Source organism: Frankliniella occidentalis, unplaced genomic scaffold, assembly GCF_000697945.3.
Source record: "Frankliniella occidentalis isolate FOCC.00 unplaced genomic scaffold, Focc_3.1 Scaffold64, whole genome shotgun sequence".
Classification (NCBI taxonomy): Eukaryota; Metazoa; Arthropoda; class Insecta; order Thysanoptera; family Thripidae; genus Frankliniella; species Frankliniella occidentalis.
In genome coordinates, this window is record NW_026267194.1 from 836,734 (window position 1) to 849,858 (window position 13,125).

General features: G+C 44.1%; 1 protein-coding gene across 1 annotated transcript in view; it reads right to left on the bottom strand.

Annotated features, from left to right (window-relative positions):
* Positions 1 to 473: 473 nt before the first annotated feature.
* Positions 474 to 13,125, bottom strand: part of LOC113214766 (neural-cadherin) — a 78,818-nt gene continuing 66,166 nt past the window's right edge. The window contains exons 4-16 of the mRNA XM_052268125.1: positions 10,129 to 10,320; positions 8,348 to 8,594; positions 8,013 to 8,229; positions 7,467 to 7,743; positions 7,136 to 7,389; positions 6,826 to 7,041; positions 6,613 to 6,738; positions 6,366 to 6,512; positions 6,080 to 6,271; positions 3,266 to 3,456; positions 1,082 to 1,271; positions 826 to 1,008; positions 474 to 740 (exon numbers count right to left, since the gene is read on the bottom strand). Of these exons, the coding sequence (XP_052124085.1) occupies positions 474 to 740; positions 826 to 1,008; positions 1,082 to 1,271; positions 3,266 to 3,456; positions 6,080 to 6,271; positions 6,366 to 6,512; positions 6,613 to 6,738; positions 6,826 to 7,041; positions 7,136 to 7,389; positions 7,467 to 7,743; positions 8,013 to 8,229; positions 8,348 to 8,594; positions 10,129 to 10,320 (2,699 nt within the window). The remainder of the gene's footprint in view (positions 741 to 825; positions 1,009 to 1,081; positions 1,272 to 3,265; positions 3,457 to 6,079; positions 6,272 to 6,365; positions 6,513 to 6,612; positions 6,739 to 6,825; positions 7,042 to 7,135; positions 7,390 to 7,466; positions 7,744 to 8,012; positions 8,230 to 8,347; positions 8,595 to 10,128; positions 10,321 to 13,125) is intronic.

Sequence of the window (13,125 nt, forward strand, 5' to 3'; positions counted from 1 at the left end):
CGCGACCTTTCGGCTCGAACCCTCGTTATATTAAAACGCTCCCCCGCTCAGCGAGCCGCCGCGGTGCAGCCGGGGCCAGACCACCTTTTGTTCCTCCGTGTTCCAGAGATATGAATCTCTGCGGGGCGGCGGGCAATAGCCGCTGTCGCGGCGCAGGCAGGCGGGGGAGCATCGCAGCACCGGCCGCACGTAACGGTGGTGTCCCCCGCCGATCGACCGCCGGCACACCGCCGCCGACGGGTGCGGGGCGGGGCGGAGGGTGGAGGCGGGGGAAAGGTCAACGCGGGGTACTCGAGGGGAGAAAAACAGAGACCGACCAGAGCAGACTGCGACACGGCGGCTGCGTCCTACCGCTCGGAGCTATTATACCAAAACATTTGACAAGCGTTGTCACATTTCGGCCAGGTAGGTTCACTGGCGAAAAGTGAGAAAGGGCGTAAGTCCAGTGCAAAGTCCGTGGACTTAGGCCCTTTTCACTTGTATGCGGTGTCTGCGTTGCCGTCAGTGCCGCGCGAAGGTGTACTGTCATGGGGGTGTCTCTTGGACTCACCTGAGTTGGGCTGTCCGCCGGAGTTGGGGCGGGCCGAGGGCGCGCCGTCGCGGGCCTCCACCTCCAGGGCGTAGGCGCCTTGCTTTTCTCGATCGAACACGATCCTGGTGAACACCTCGCCGGTCTGCATGTTGATCTCGAAGAAGTCCTTGCCCAGGTTGCGCGGCGAGTCGACCACGTAATAGTACACCTGCGTTGTGCAGAAAAAAAAGGAATGTCTCGGAAACGTGTACGGAAACATCGCTGTATGACGAGAAAGATGAATATTTTCGTACCTGGTTGTTGGGGTACGTTCCATCCTTGTCGATGGCGTTTATCTGCGTGACTCTCGTGCCGATGGGCTCTCCTTCCAGAACCAGCTCCTGCTCCCGTTCGGTGAAGAGGGGAATCTCGTCGTTGACGTCTTCGAGCTGAATGTGAACCGTAGCTTCTGAGGCTAGCTGCTGGGCGCCGTTGTTCTGGAAACGAGGATGGTCGTCAGCACGAGGAGAGCCGCACTACCCACGCTGAGGGTGACACGAGAGAACATACCTCCACACGTATGGTCAAATTATATTCCTTTATGCTTTCGTAGTCCAGGGGGTGGTTGACTTTGATGTCCGCCCAGGTGTTGCCATTGTCGGCCCGTTGTTGCAGGTAGAAGGTGTGGAACTTGTTGGTTTGAGCAGTTGATCCAGGCATCAAACGGTAGTAGACGGTAGGATTGCCTTCGATGCCCGAGCTAAAGTGAAATTACGCATATTAAACTTTCGAATCCCTCAAAAAATTGACAGTAACTTTTTTTTTAAACAAATTGCTTTTAATAAGAAGAAAATCGACTAGATGGATTTTAATTGTGTGATGGCCTCAAAGATCCTCCAAAACTTTATCAGAAAATCAAGTTAAAATCAAGAACAAAATCTGCACAAGTGCATTTTCTTTTAAAAATTTGAAAAAAAAAAATAATCATAAATTTCAAGATAAAACGTCTTGATAAATTCAGTTCTACAAAAACATTCCAAACATAATTTGTCTTTTAAAAATGCTAGAGCAGAAAAAATTCTATAGCACAGCAAAATCTACTGTATCTATAAATGCTGTCAGTGTCTTTAAAAACAGATTGATCACTAAGCAATTCTAACTACTTCAAACATACTCCATTTTGATTAAGGAGAAGGTTGAAAATAAAAATGTTGATAAAATAAAAACAAAATGTATCAGACTCAAAGAAATCTAATCAGTATGCAGCAAAAAAGAGAGCCGAATATTGATTTTCAAATGCATTCATGCAGCAGTAAAAATAAAACAATGCGCCATGTAGCACGCTTAAAAATGTACTCTATAGCATCCACAAAATTAAAGCAAATGACCATAAGGAGGTTTTAAAAAGATACATCAAACAGTTGAGGAAAACACAAAAAGGTTCCTCATTTAGGTGGATGCTATAGAGTTGGTAAAGTGGCTCAAGAATATGGTGCCACTTCACAAACCAAAGCTTACACAAAAGCAGTAAAAAAATTTGGGAAAAACAATCCAAAAGCTGAGCACACAGTATTCTTGGAAAAAGAATGACCTCTCAGAACGTTGAAAACTTTTAATTTAATCATTTTGTCAAAATTTATTGTGATGATATCATCATCTTCTAGGTCAACAGATTGTTTGTCAAATATTTTTTGAAGAAAAGAGGAGAAGAAAAATTATCCTCGGAGACCAAAAATTCATTTACATTTGAGGCACAAAAAAACACTATTATTAACTTCTCCCAAAAACATCTTCAGATAAGAAGACAGTTTTGACGACGACACAATTAAAAGTATTAGTTTTACACTTATACACCAGCCACATCCTGAAGATGGCATAATTTGTTATGCAAGTCCAGTAATTTAACACCTAGATACCTGAAACTTTGTACTGAGGCATTTGACACAAAATATGAAAACTATCTAGCTTCACCTCAAACACTATCTCTTAAGGATAACTGATGCTAAATCTGACTACAGTATCAAGTTTACAGCAGTCATTTTACTGTCCACTACTGATTTTTTGAAAACTGATTGTTGTAATGTCACAATGAGCTCAACTTAATCTAATTTCTAAGAGGTACTTGATGAATACTGTCAAATCAAACTATGGCAGACTTGCCCACAAGTCAAAGTCTCCATAATATCAGAAAAAAGAAAATTTGGGATACATTAATATATAGGTATTAATATGATTTGACAGCATTCAGGAATAAAAATTGCTCTGTTTGAAAAATGCATTTTCCCATCGCAATCTCATAACCACCATACCGTGCACCAAAGTCAAGTGTTCACTTCTGCCTAGGGACATGAAATGACTTGAAATGAAAAGACATGTTTCAATAAGCATTGAGAAAAGCAATGGGACTGCAAGCTCTTTATCTAGAATGAGCATGTCTTGGGAGGCTAGATTAATGTCATAGGTAAGGAAACACTATCTAGCTGGGACTGGAATGTGTGGGAAGATTCCTCAAACAGGAGCACACAGTATAGGCTGGGTTAATCTAATGCCTCTACCCTAAGTCTCTGCTTTGCACACAAAGAACACAATAATAGAAATTAAAATCAATACAAAGATTCGAACATGGATAGCCACACCAAAGAATGCGCCACGTGCATTATGACAGTGTGGGTGAGTGAGCGTGCAAAAATATAACCCAAACATCTCGCCCACAGTGTCGTGCAAGGAGCATTCCATAGAAATCTGACCACAGACCTGGCTTTAACCGATATAACTTTAGCCCCAACCGCTGTATTTTCTTTAATGAAGACTGGACCGTATTGAACATGGTCCCAAATCGGTGGGTTGTTTGCACGATCCACCACTTCAATCTGGACCTCCACTGTTCGAGTCAAAGGTGGATAACCTTTGTCGGTTGCAGTGGCCTCCAGCTTGTAAGTCTCTTTCTATTAAGGAAAATTTAATGGGCAAAAAACAAGAAAAAATCACGCAGTTAGTCACGGTTAGTCAAAAAATCGTTTATGGAACGCAGGGATCGAGGTGAGGGCCTACTCCAATGGGCTGCAGCAAAAAACCTGTTGGGAGTAAATTACACACAGAAAGTTCCAACCAGTACTCAAACCCTACATAGGCCACAACATACCATATTACTTCTGGCAAATAATGAAATAGTACAAGAGTGAGATTAGCAAATAAGGGTACAGTTTTAGGAATTGGTACTTCTTATTTTTATACACTTAACATGAAACTAGCTCTAAGATTTTGTGAATCAATTTTTCCAATGGTAGGTTGAGTAAGAGAAGGGTTGGAGTGCTGGGAAAAGCTTGATCAAGGTTAGTGCTAGAAATTCACACTAGAACGTTGTACAAACCTGGCTCGCACTGCTGTCACTATAGTACCAACTGTGACATTTTCTTTGATGCGAATGGGGCCGTACACACCCTCCTCCCATATGGGGGGCTTATTGTTCCTGTCTACGACGTCTAGTTCAACGTCCACGTCTGCGAACGATGGGGGAATGCCCTTGTCTGACGCTCGGACACGCAGACGATACCTTTCTCTCTAAAGTGGGAATGGATAAATAAACAATGGTGCGGTAAGATTTCAGTGAAATAGAAATAGACAAATAAAATTTTAAAAAAACAAAACAATAAACACAAATAAATTAAACCAAAAGAAATAAAGAGATAATGATCAGAAAAATAAAATCAGGAAGAGAGAGGGCATAGTAAGGAAAGGGCAAGAAATAAAAATAAAACCAAAAGGAAAGGAACAAAAGGGTAAATGATAAAAAGTAAGGAGGAAGGAGATGTATTGTATGTTTAGTGTGTATGTGATCACAAGAAGATTGTGTGGATCCTCCAACCATTGGTGAGAGAGAAGTTCACTAAGATTACTAAAGGTGTTCAGCAAAGATTTTGCATGTAAGGAGAGAGCGAAATCCTTTAAACCTATTCTGCAATTTTCAGCATGTGAAAATGAGGTGTAAGGATACTACAGGAAAAGCGTTGTCTATCGTCAGCTAATGAGCCCACACATAGTTAGTTTTGAAAGCAACAAATGAGAATTTTGCAATGTCGATGAGACCCATTGCTTAAATCAAAATCTTATGTGCTGCAATTCAAAACTCACATCAAATTATTTGTGCTTGCAAGCAATGGAAGTGCAAATTGAAATTCATAGCCTTAGAAGAGCATAAACACAGCACTTTCATGTTCAGTAGTGCATCTGAATTCACCTACTTACTGAAAAACATCCCTTGAAGTGATTCATTCCACGGAACAGAAATGGTGCAGTAAGAAATTAACAAATTAACACACTTCTTAAACCACATGTGTGAAGCAGGCATACTCATGCAGAGATGTGCAACCTTTACATTGAGAGAAATAAGAAAGAGTCCATAGTTATTGAACACCAAAAAGGGCCGTCTGACAACGCTGGGGAAGCATCCAAAAACTTGAGATGACTTCATAAGCAGTGGTATATGTACAATGCCCCATCCACAGAGATAAAAATGTCACAAATCATCCTCAATGGGAAACCAAAATTTCTTCATGAAGCCAGTAAAAAGAAAATTTTGGCTAAAAAGTGGTACAAATATGACCACAGCCAAATTTAAAAACAAATTGTGCGACAGTATTGAGACAAAACCGCATTGATAAAAATGTAAAAATCTTGCAGTGAGCCAGTTCAGAAACAACATGAATTGGCTAAAAATAGATAAAACATGAAAAAGAGCAAAATACACCTGCAGGATCGGGCACCGCCAGACAGCTGTTGAAAAACACATGAGACAGTTCAAAACCATTTCAAAGGAAAATCAAACTCGAAATGGAAAACCATTGTTCAAAACTACTTACAAACTAATTGCACATGTTATCTAATAAGAACTTTCATTATTGTCTTAAAAACAGGGACATGTGAAAAGGATGGAGAAAAATAAAAGGTTCAAACCAAAAATGTATAAAATGTAATGGTATGGACTTTAAAACAAATTAAAGATTCTCAAAGAAAAGTCTACAAAAAATTTCTAAACTTAAATGTGTTGGTCAACTTCAACACAGATTGCAGGAGTGTGCTTCAAAGAAAGCATTGATGTTGATGATAAAATAAAAATAAATGTATTGCGAACCAAACAAATGTGCAACAAGTTAACATATAACAAAGAAGCCCACCAAAGACAACTCAGATACACCCTAATGTTGAAATGTAGTGTAGGGATGAAAATATTTATACTTAAAGATAAATTGTTACTGAAAATAATTTCTTTGTAAAATGTAAAATAAACGGGGGTGAGAGAGATCAAAAGAAACTTGGTGTTCACTAGGATATCAGAGGGAACCAATTATGATTCTATACATGATATGGAAGAAAAGTTTCATATCGTGCTGAATTGTTTGGTGTCTGTAGTGATAGAATTTTTTGATTTCCTTTAAACATTAGGACAGAGCAATAGAATTTTTCAGTGATGGTATTTCATTAAAGGGACAGTCAAAGGAAGTGAAAGGCAAACAGTAGTTTCAAGTTATGGATAAGTATGTGAAAAAAAAAATACCCCAAAAAACTTACGTCCAAAGGCTTCTTTAAAACAATCCAACCTGATTCGGGTTGGATTTCAAAATACTCAATGTCTGATTGCATGACAGGAGCGCTCAGTGTGTAAATTATAGCACCATTGTTATCTGCATCTTCATCAGATGCTGAGACACGAAGGATATTAGTACCAATGCTAGCATCCTGCTTTACATTTTCAACATATTTCTGGAAGAAAACGTTGAAGGAAATTTGTTTAGTAAAATTCACTTGAAACAATAAACTTTATATCAGAGTAAAGTAAGGAAATTAATTTAAGCACCTGTCGGTCAAATAGGGGTGGATTATCATTCACATCAGAAATCTCAACAGTGAAAGAGCAAACACCTTCCAATGAAGGGTCACCCTGGTCAGTTGCCTTTACTGTTACTGACACAAATTTTCCATCATCACCCTCACGATCAAACACCTGTAAATGTATTGAGTATTTAGCAATGGCATACATCAATTTTAATCATGTAAGATATTTTCTTTTTTAAAATAGCAAAACAACATTTGAAGAAGATCACCTTGTTTGTTAGCACTTCACCAGTTTCCTCATTGACCATGAACTTTGTTCCCTTCTGATTGGGCTGCTGAACTATAGAATACTTGACTTGACCATTAACTCCTTTGTCATCATCAGTAGCATGAACCTATAATAGAGGAGAATAGAATAATGAGAAAACATGGTAACAAGGATTTAATGGCACTGCATGATTATATCCACTAATCTAATATACCTTTATAACAGGGGTACTGTTTGGAGCACCTTCCTCTACTTTTGGGTAGTAGGTACCACAGTCTTTAAAAACAGGTTTATTGTCATTGACATCAGTAATAAATACAACAACAACAGCAGTTGAGGTGTGTTTAGTTTGATCTCCATCAACACAGCACGAGCCGTCATCCATGGCAGTAACATTTAACTCATATTTATCTCGCTCTAGACTGATACTCTATTTGAATAAAAACAGACAAACATTGTGAATACGGAGAAGGTTTAAACAAGTTTATATTTCTCACATTAGAGATAATAAAAACATAACGTACCTGTCCATGAAGACGAATTACACCTGTTATCTCTTCGATGACGAACTGCCCTGATACGGTGCCTCCACCAACAAAACCGAAGCGAACATTGTCTCCGTCTTTGTCTGATGCAACAACAGTAGTAACCAAAGTATTTGGCCCAGCATTCTCATCAACATTTGGAGTGTAGACTTGCTGTGAAAACTTAGGTTCTTCATCGTTTTTGTTCTTGGTGTAGACTCGAATTGTGGCAGTTCCAGTTTTGGCTGGCTCTCCTAAAAATAAAACCAATAATTATAGAAAAATTTTGAGACTTAGTTGCAGGGAGGGTAAACAATACATGAAAGCGTACCTTTGTCTTTGGCTGTGACTGTGAATTCATAATAGGCATTGTTATTGTCGGCATCAAGCTGCTTGTTGTTGCTGACGACTCCAGCAGCGTCAATGCTGAAGTGATCATCGGACACTTCGTATTCGAGCTCAGCGTTCTGTCCTGAATCGGCGTCCGTGGCCTTGACCTTGAGGATGGAGGTGCCCAGCGGGATGTCCTCGTCCACGCTATGTGCCTGGTAGTCCGGCAGCTCGAACTTGGGGGCGTTGTCGTTGACGTCGGTCACCCGGATCGTGAGCTGCGGATGATGCACGGTTAACGTCAGGTTAGTAAAAGCCAAGACTTGATCAAATCGCTGAACAATGTGTGTTGCCCGTCGTTTACAAGAGCGAAATTTTTCCGGAAAAATTAAAAACATTTCCAGAAAAAAAATGGGAAAACTTGAAATGTTTCCAGAAAACTTGGGAAAAATGAATTTTTTCAGGAAATAATTCGGAGACTTTTAAGAAAATTCTTGAACTGAACAACTACCCAGCCAAAATACTTTAACGGAAAATTGAAACTCACCCCGACGGTCGTGGAGAAGCCGCCAGAGTCCTCGGTGGCGGTGACGATGAGCGAGTAGACGTGCGGCTGCCGGAGGTCCTCGAAGTCCAGCTCCTTGGCCAGCTTGACGATGCCGTTGGAAGCGCCGATGTTGAACGTGCCGGCGCCCTGACCCTGCGCCTTGAGCGTGTACCGGATGTCCCGGTCCGCGAACGACTTTGCCTTCACCGAGATGATGCTGTAGGCGAAACCGAACAAGGTGCGTTGGTTAAAAAGGATCTCAAGAAAGGGGGGAAAATAAAAACAACCAACGACAAAACGAAGAAGAGTCCCTCCCATATGATGTGGATACTCACTCAGAGTCCTTCTTCTGGTTCTCGGGGATCTCCGCCTCGTACGAGGGCATGTAGAACTGCGGCGCGCGCTTGCCGCCCACGATGGACAGGCGCTCCTCGGGCGTCGACTGGAACTTGTGGCCGTCCACGCGGCCGTTCTGGTCCTCGGCGCGCACGTACAGCACGTACTCCATGTCCAGCTGGAAGAGGTCCGTGCCGCGGGTGCGCACCACGCCCGACCGCTCGTCCACCTCGAACCGGCCGCCGGCTGCAAGAGAGAGGACGAGCATACGTGAGCAATACGGCGGAGTGTTTATGGGAAATGACTGGATGTGACTGGAAGTGACTATGGAAGTGACTGAAAAACTGTCTGGTCACAGACGCAGACACTGACTGGACGAAGAGAGACCCCTCGGCTTGGGCAAGCTGGCAAGCAGTTCAGACACCCCGAACAGCACCCCCAACAGAGGGGGGTTGCTGCCCCCCTCCTTCCCTTACCTTTTCCTTTCTTCAGCCGCCCCTCCCTCCCCCCTCTCCGTCGGTAGGCTGCCGGATTAGCCCTTGCCTTCACGCCTATTAACCCCCTTTCCGGTAGGGGTGGCTCCCCGGTTAGGCCCGCTGAGCACAGAGGCGGGGGGTGGGGGAGGGGGATGGGGGGCGGTGTGTGGACAAGTGTGTAGGCGCGACGAATTTGCACACACACACACCTCTGGAACAGGGTCGTCGGAGAGAAATTTCCAACTTCTTTTTGTGGGGGAGGGGACTTCAATCGTGATCGGTACAACGTACGGAGGAGAAGTCGCCTGGCCACAGCCCGGCCCCGGCGGCGCTACCCCGCGCCCCGCGGCGACTCCCGTGATGGGGTAGCGCCGGGCCGGCGCGGTTCCGGTCTCTGCTTCTCCTATCATCCCGGCTAGCTCCTCCGGTATCCTCCGGGCGAGGCAGCGCCGGAGGCGGCACCTGGCGCCCTCCGGCGGAACCAGACCAGGAGGGGGGAATGATCGCACTCGATCCAGCGGCCCCCTCGCCCCCTGGTCCTCTCCCTTCCTTCATGAACGGCATCAAGCCGAGCGAAACATGACTCGCGCCCTCTATTATCCCGCGCCGTATACGCATGGAAGTTTAAGCGGCTCAGATTCGCGACAGGGGAGGAAGTAGCAGCACAAGGACTTAACTACTTCACGGTTCACTTGAGTGTTTCAGAGGTCAATCGCGGTGTATACACGGCCAAAGGGACAGCCAAAAGAAGGCGCGAGTACTCACGCGGGTACAAACGGCTCCCGCGCATGCCATACAGCCGGACATAGCACAAGTAACTGGTGGGAAGTGAAAAGGTCCAATCGGACTTACGCCCTAATCACTTTTCACCAGTGCAATTAATCAGCCCGTAAGATTTCCCCCCGCGCGGAAACAAACGATGTCCATACTTTTAAACGCAAGAACAAACTGCAGTTTCTTTAAAAACAAAATCAAGTATTAATAAAAATTGTCCGTCCCCTTATTGAATCTGCCTTCTTTTGAAGTGTGACTTTCGGACGATTAGACCAGTAAGTACAGTCCTTAAGGTTTTGTGCTGTTGCAACTTGTAACTCACTAAGAAATTGTACAGTATTCCTTGACTTTATCCTCAAACTACTAAACGTTTTCCTGGTACCGTAATTCCGGGAAGCAATACTGACGTGAGAAGAAGCATACCGGGGGACATTCACACACCTAAAGTGTGCGACACATTCACACACATGCAAGTGTGCTACATTCACACACACCAAGTGGTGTTCTAAGCGTGCGACGCTACCACTTACTCCGGTCGCGCACGATGAAGTAGTGGATGTTGTGGTCCGTGTCCGGGTCGCGCGCCTGCAGCGTGAACACGGGCGTGTTGGGCGGCGCGTTGAGCTGCACCACGGCCTGCATGGGCAGCGGCCGGTTGATGAAGTACGGCGCCTCGTCGTTCACGTCCTTCACGTGGATGATGACCCGCTGGCTGTCGGTGTCTGCAACAAACCACCACATTATGATTATTATTACCCACTGACTGGTATTTTTAAAAATATCTATTTGAATGCAATTTGTTGAGGAGAAAATTATCCTTAAACTTATTGTTTTGTTTTCTTTAACTGTCCCAGCGTCCGAAGAGGCTTCGCAGCACTTAATTTAAGCTGCGCGCCCCGCAGAGATTCCAACCCGTACCGTCCCGCTTAAAATTGCAAATTTCCAAAATTTTCAGGAAAATTTCCAAAATTTTCAGGAAAATTTCAAAATAATTTCTATTTAATTTGTATTTAAATTAACGGAAAAACTTCCAAAGTCTGGGGAATTTCCCATCTCTCCGGAAACTTTCTGGGGCTTCCGCCCCGTACCGTCCTGCTGCGAGGAGCAGTGCGAGCGGGCGGTCAGCCCGCAGCGTAGGCACCCCGCCGAACAGACGAGCGCAACGGGACGGCATCCACGGGGAGCCAGGCGGGCCCGCGGCGGGGGGACCCCGGGGGACGCGTCCGGATGCGGTGCAGGTATGTGAGCGAGAGAGACGCTTCATCACTCGCACCTACAATTTCGGACGCGTGCCGCGGGTCGCTTCGGTCCCGCCCGTTTGAGAATACTGGGAAAAAGGCGTCTCCATCTCTTTACTCTCTGTCTCCCTCTCTCTCTCTCCCCCCCTCTCTCTCCGTTTCTCTCCCTCTCTCTCCCTCACTCCCTCCCCCCCTCCCTCTCCCTCTCTCTCTCTGCTTATACCAGTGCACGTGCGCGTGGGCGGGTAAACGTTATGAGGCAATGAAATCAAACGAGGCCGCGTTTAAAGACCTTTTATTCCCTCAACTAAACCACGATCATTTAAAAAAAAAGAAAGAACACGATTTAACAGCGGCGTTTTATTACCCTGCTTTTGAAATAATGAAGGCTAAAAGAATGGTGAATATTAGAAAAGAGGGATAAGCAGAAGCAGGTCCGATGTTGAAAGTGAGCAGTTTGTCCAGATAATAAGCGGCCACTTTAAATATCGAACGCACAGCGTTTCTTTGAAAAAGACACGCGACCAAGAGATGAATTGTTGAATACAGGATTTGATTTGACTGACGAGCTGCTGCTGCCAGAAGAATAGAGGTTGGATCGGATAGAGTTGAAAGAGGGGGGGGGGGGGGGAGGGTTACGTGCTACTGATTATTTTTGTAAGGGCTTACGGGCGTGGGGGTGCTAGGAGAGGAAAGAACAGGAACCACAACAAATCTTTATCAAAACGGGTAACTTTGGCCACAAGAGGCTGTCCAAAATAAAATGCGGGGTAGGCGTGACGCGAGGCGTGAGGGAGTTGGGTTATTGGGAGCGAGGAGGTCCTTCACTCAGAAAAGTCAGTGTAGACCCCAGAAAAAATCCACAAAAAAAATCAGAAGAAAATCATTAAAAATCAATCAAAAGTCACAAAAAAATCACAAAATTTACAAAAAAAAAAAAATCACAAAAAATCAAGAAAAACAGAAAAATTGGTGTACGCTAGAATTTATAGTGAAGGGTCGGGAGCGCGTACCGGGACTGACGGATTATTACCGGTACGTACACCAGAAACCCAAGTGTGTGAATGTCGCACACTTGCATTGCAATGATTACACTGGTAAAACAAGTGTTTAATGTTGCACGTCAATTGGTGTCTAAGCAGTTCAAGTGTGCATTATCTCAACACATTTTGGTGTCTAACTAGGTTAATCGTCAATTACTTGTTTAAACTTTCGACACAATTAAGTATAGCAACTGCACATCCTATAGATTTGTGTGTGTCAAAGTGTGCAGAAACGTTTACAAAACGTTTAAAATGTGCAGACCACGCAAGTGTGCAACTTGAGTTAAACACCATGTACTGTTTAAAATCATAACGTGCACACGTTGGTGTTTAAATTATGCACACTTGTTTTACCAGTGTACCTATTCGTACACTTAAGGGAGTAAAGGTATGAACTATCCTTTGAAAAATTCTCACACTTGTGCCTTTATGTACGAATGCTGTTCACACACCTACAAGTGTGCGACAACTTGGATTTCTGAAGTACAAATTGTTATGATTACACTATCCGCCGAGTTTGTAAGAACATAAACAGGGCCCCTTTCTTGTCTAAAAGCGGACGGGGTGAGACGAAACATTTTGAACAAAGGGGTGGGTGGTGGGCAACCACGAGCAGGCGAAAGCAGTTGCAGAGAATTACCACCGAACAATGCGAGCACGCCCCTAACTGGTACACTGTACAGTTCAGCACTTATTGCAATTGCATCACAGAACTTTTAAGCGTTAGACAGGATATTTGAATAATATAAAAACGTGTTTTAATCCGGTAAAGTGTTCAACTTTAAGGTTTTGACACTTTCATGTGTTCAATTCTTTACTCTTGAACTATTTCAAGTGTTGAAATTTCCGGGTCCCACACCGACAGTGTAGGTCCTACAAGAGTGTGCACCATAGAGTAGGGACCACAACCACGTGAATAAATGCCAGTTGCACACACATTTAGTGTTCACAGTGTGGAGGAGAAATCCATATAGTTCCACGACTCACGACTAAAAACACTAAATTAATTTCACGCCCCTCTGACGAGGAGCGTGCATGCGTGCTCTCCCCCTCCCCCACGGAGTGTGACAATCACGTGAGTGTGTGGACACACGTGAGTTTCGTGTGTGTGTGTGTGAGAGAGAGAGAGAGAGAGAGAGAGAGAGAGAGAGAGAGAGAGAGAGAGAGTGTGCACGGACCCAATTAAGGCGGTAGGAGCGAGTTTTGGTTTTTTTCAGAAATCGGTAGTGTATGTTACGCTGATACA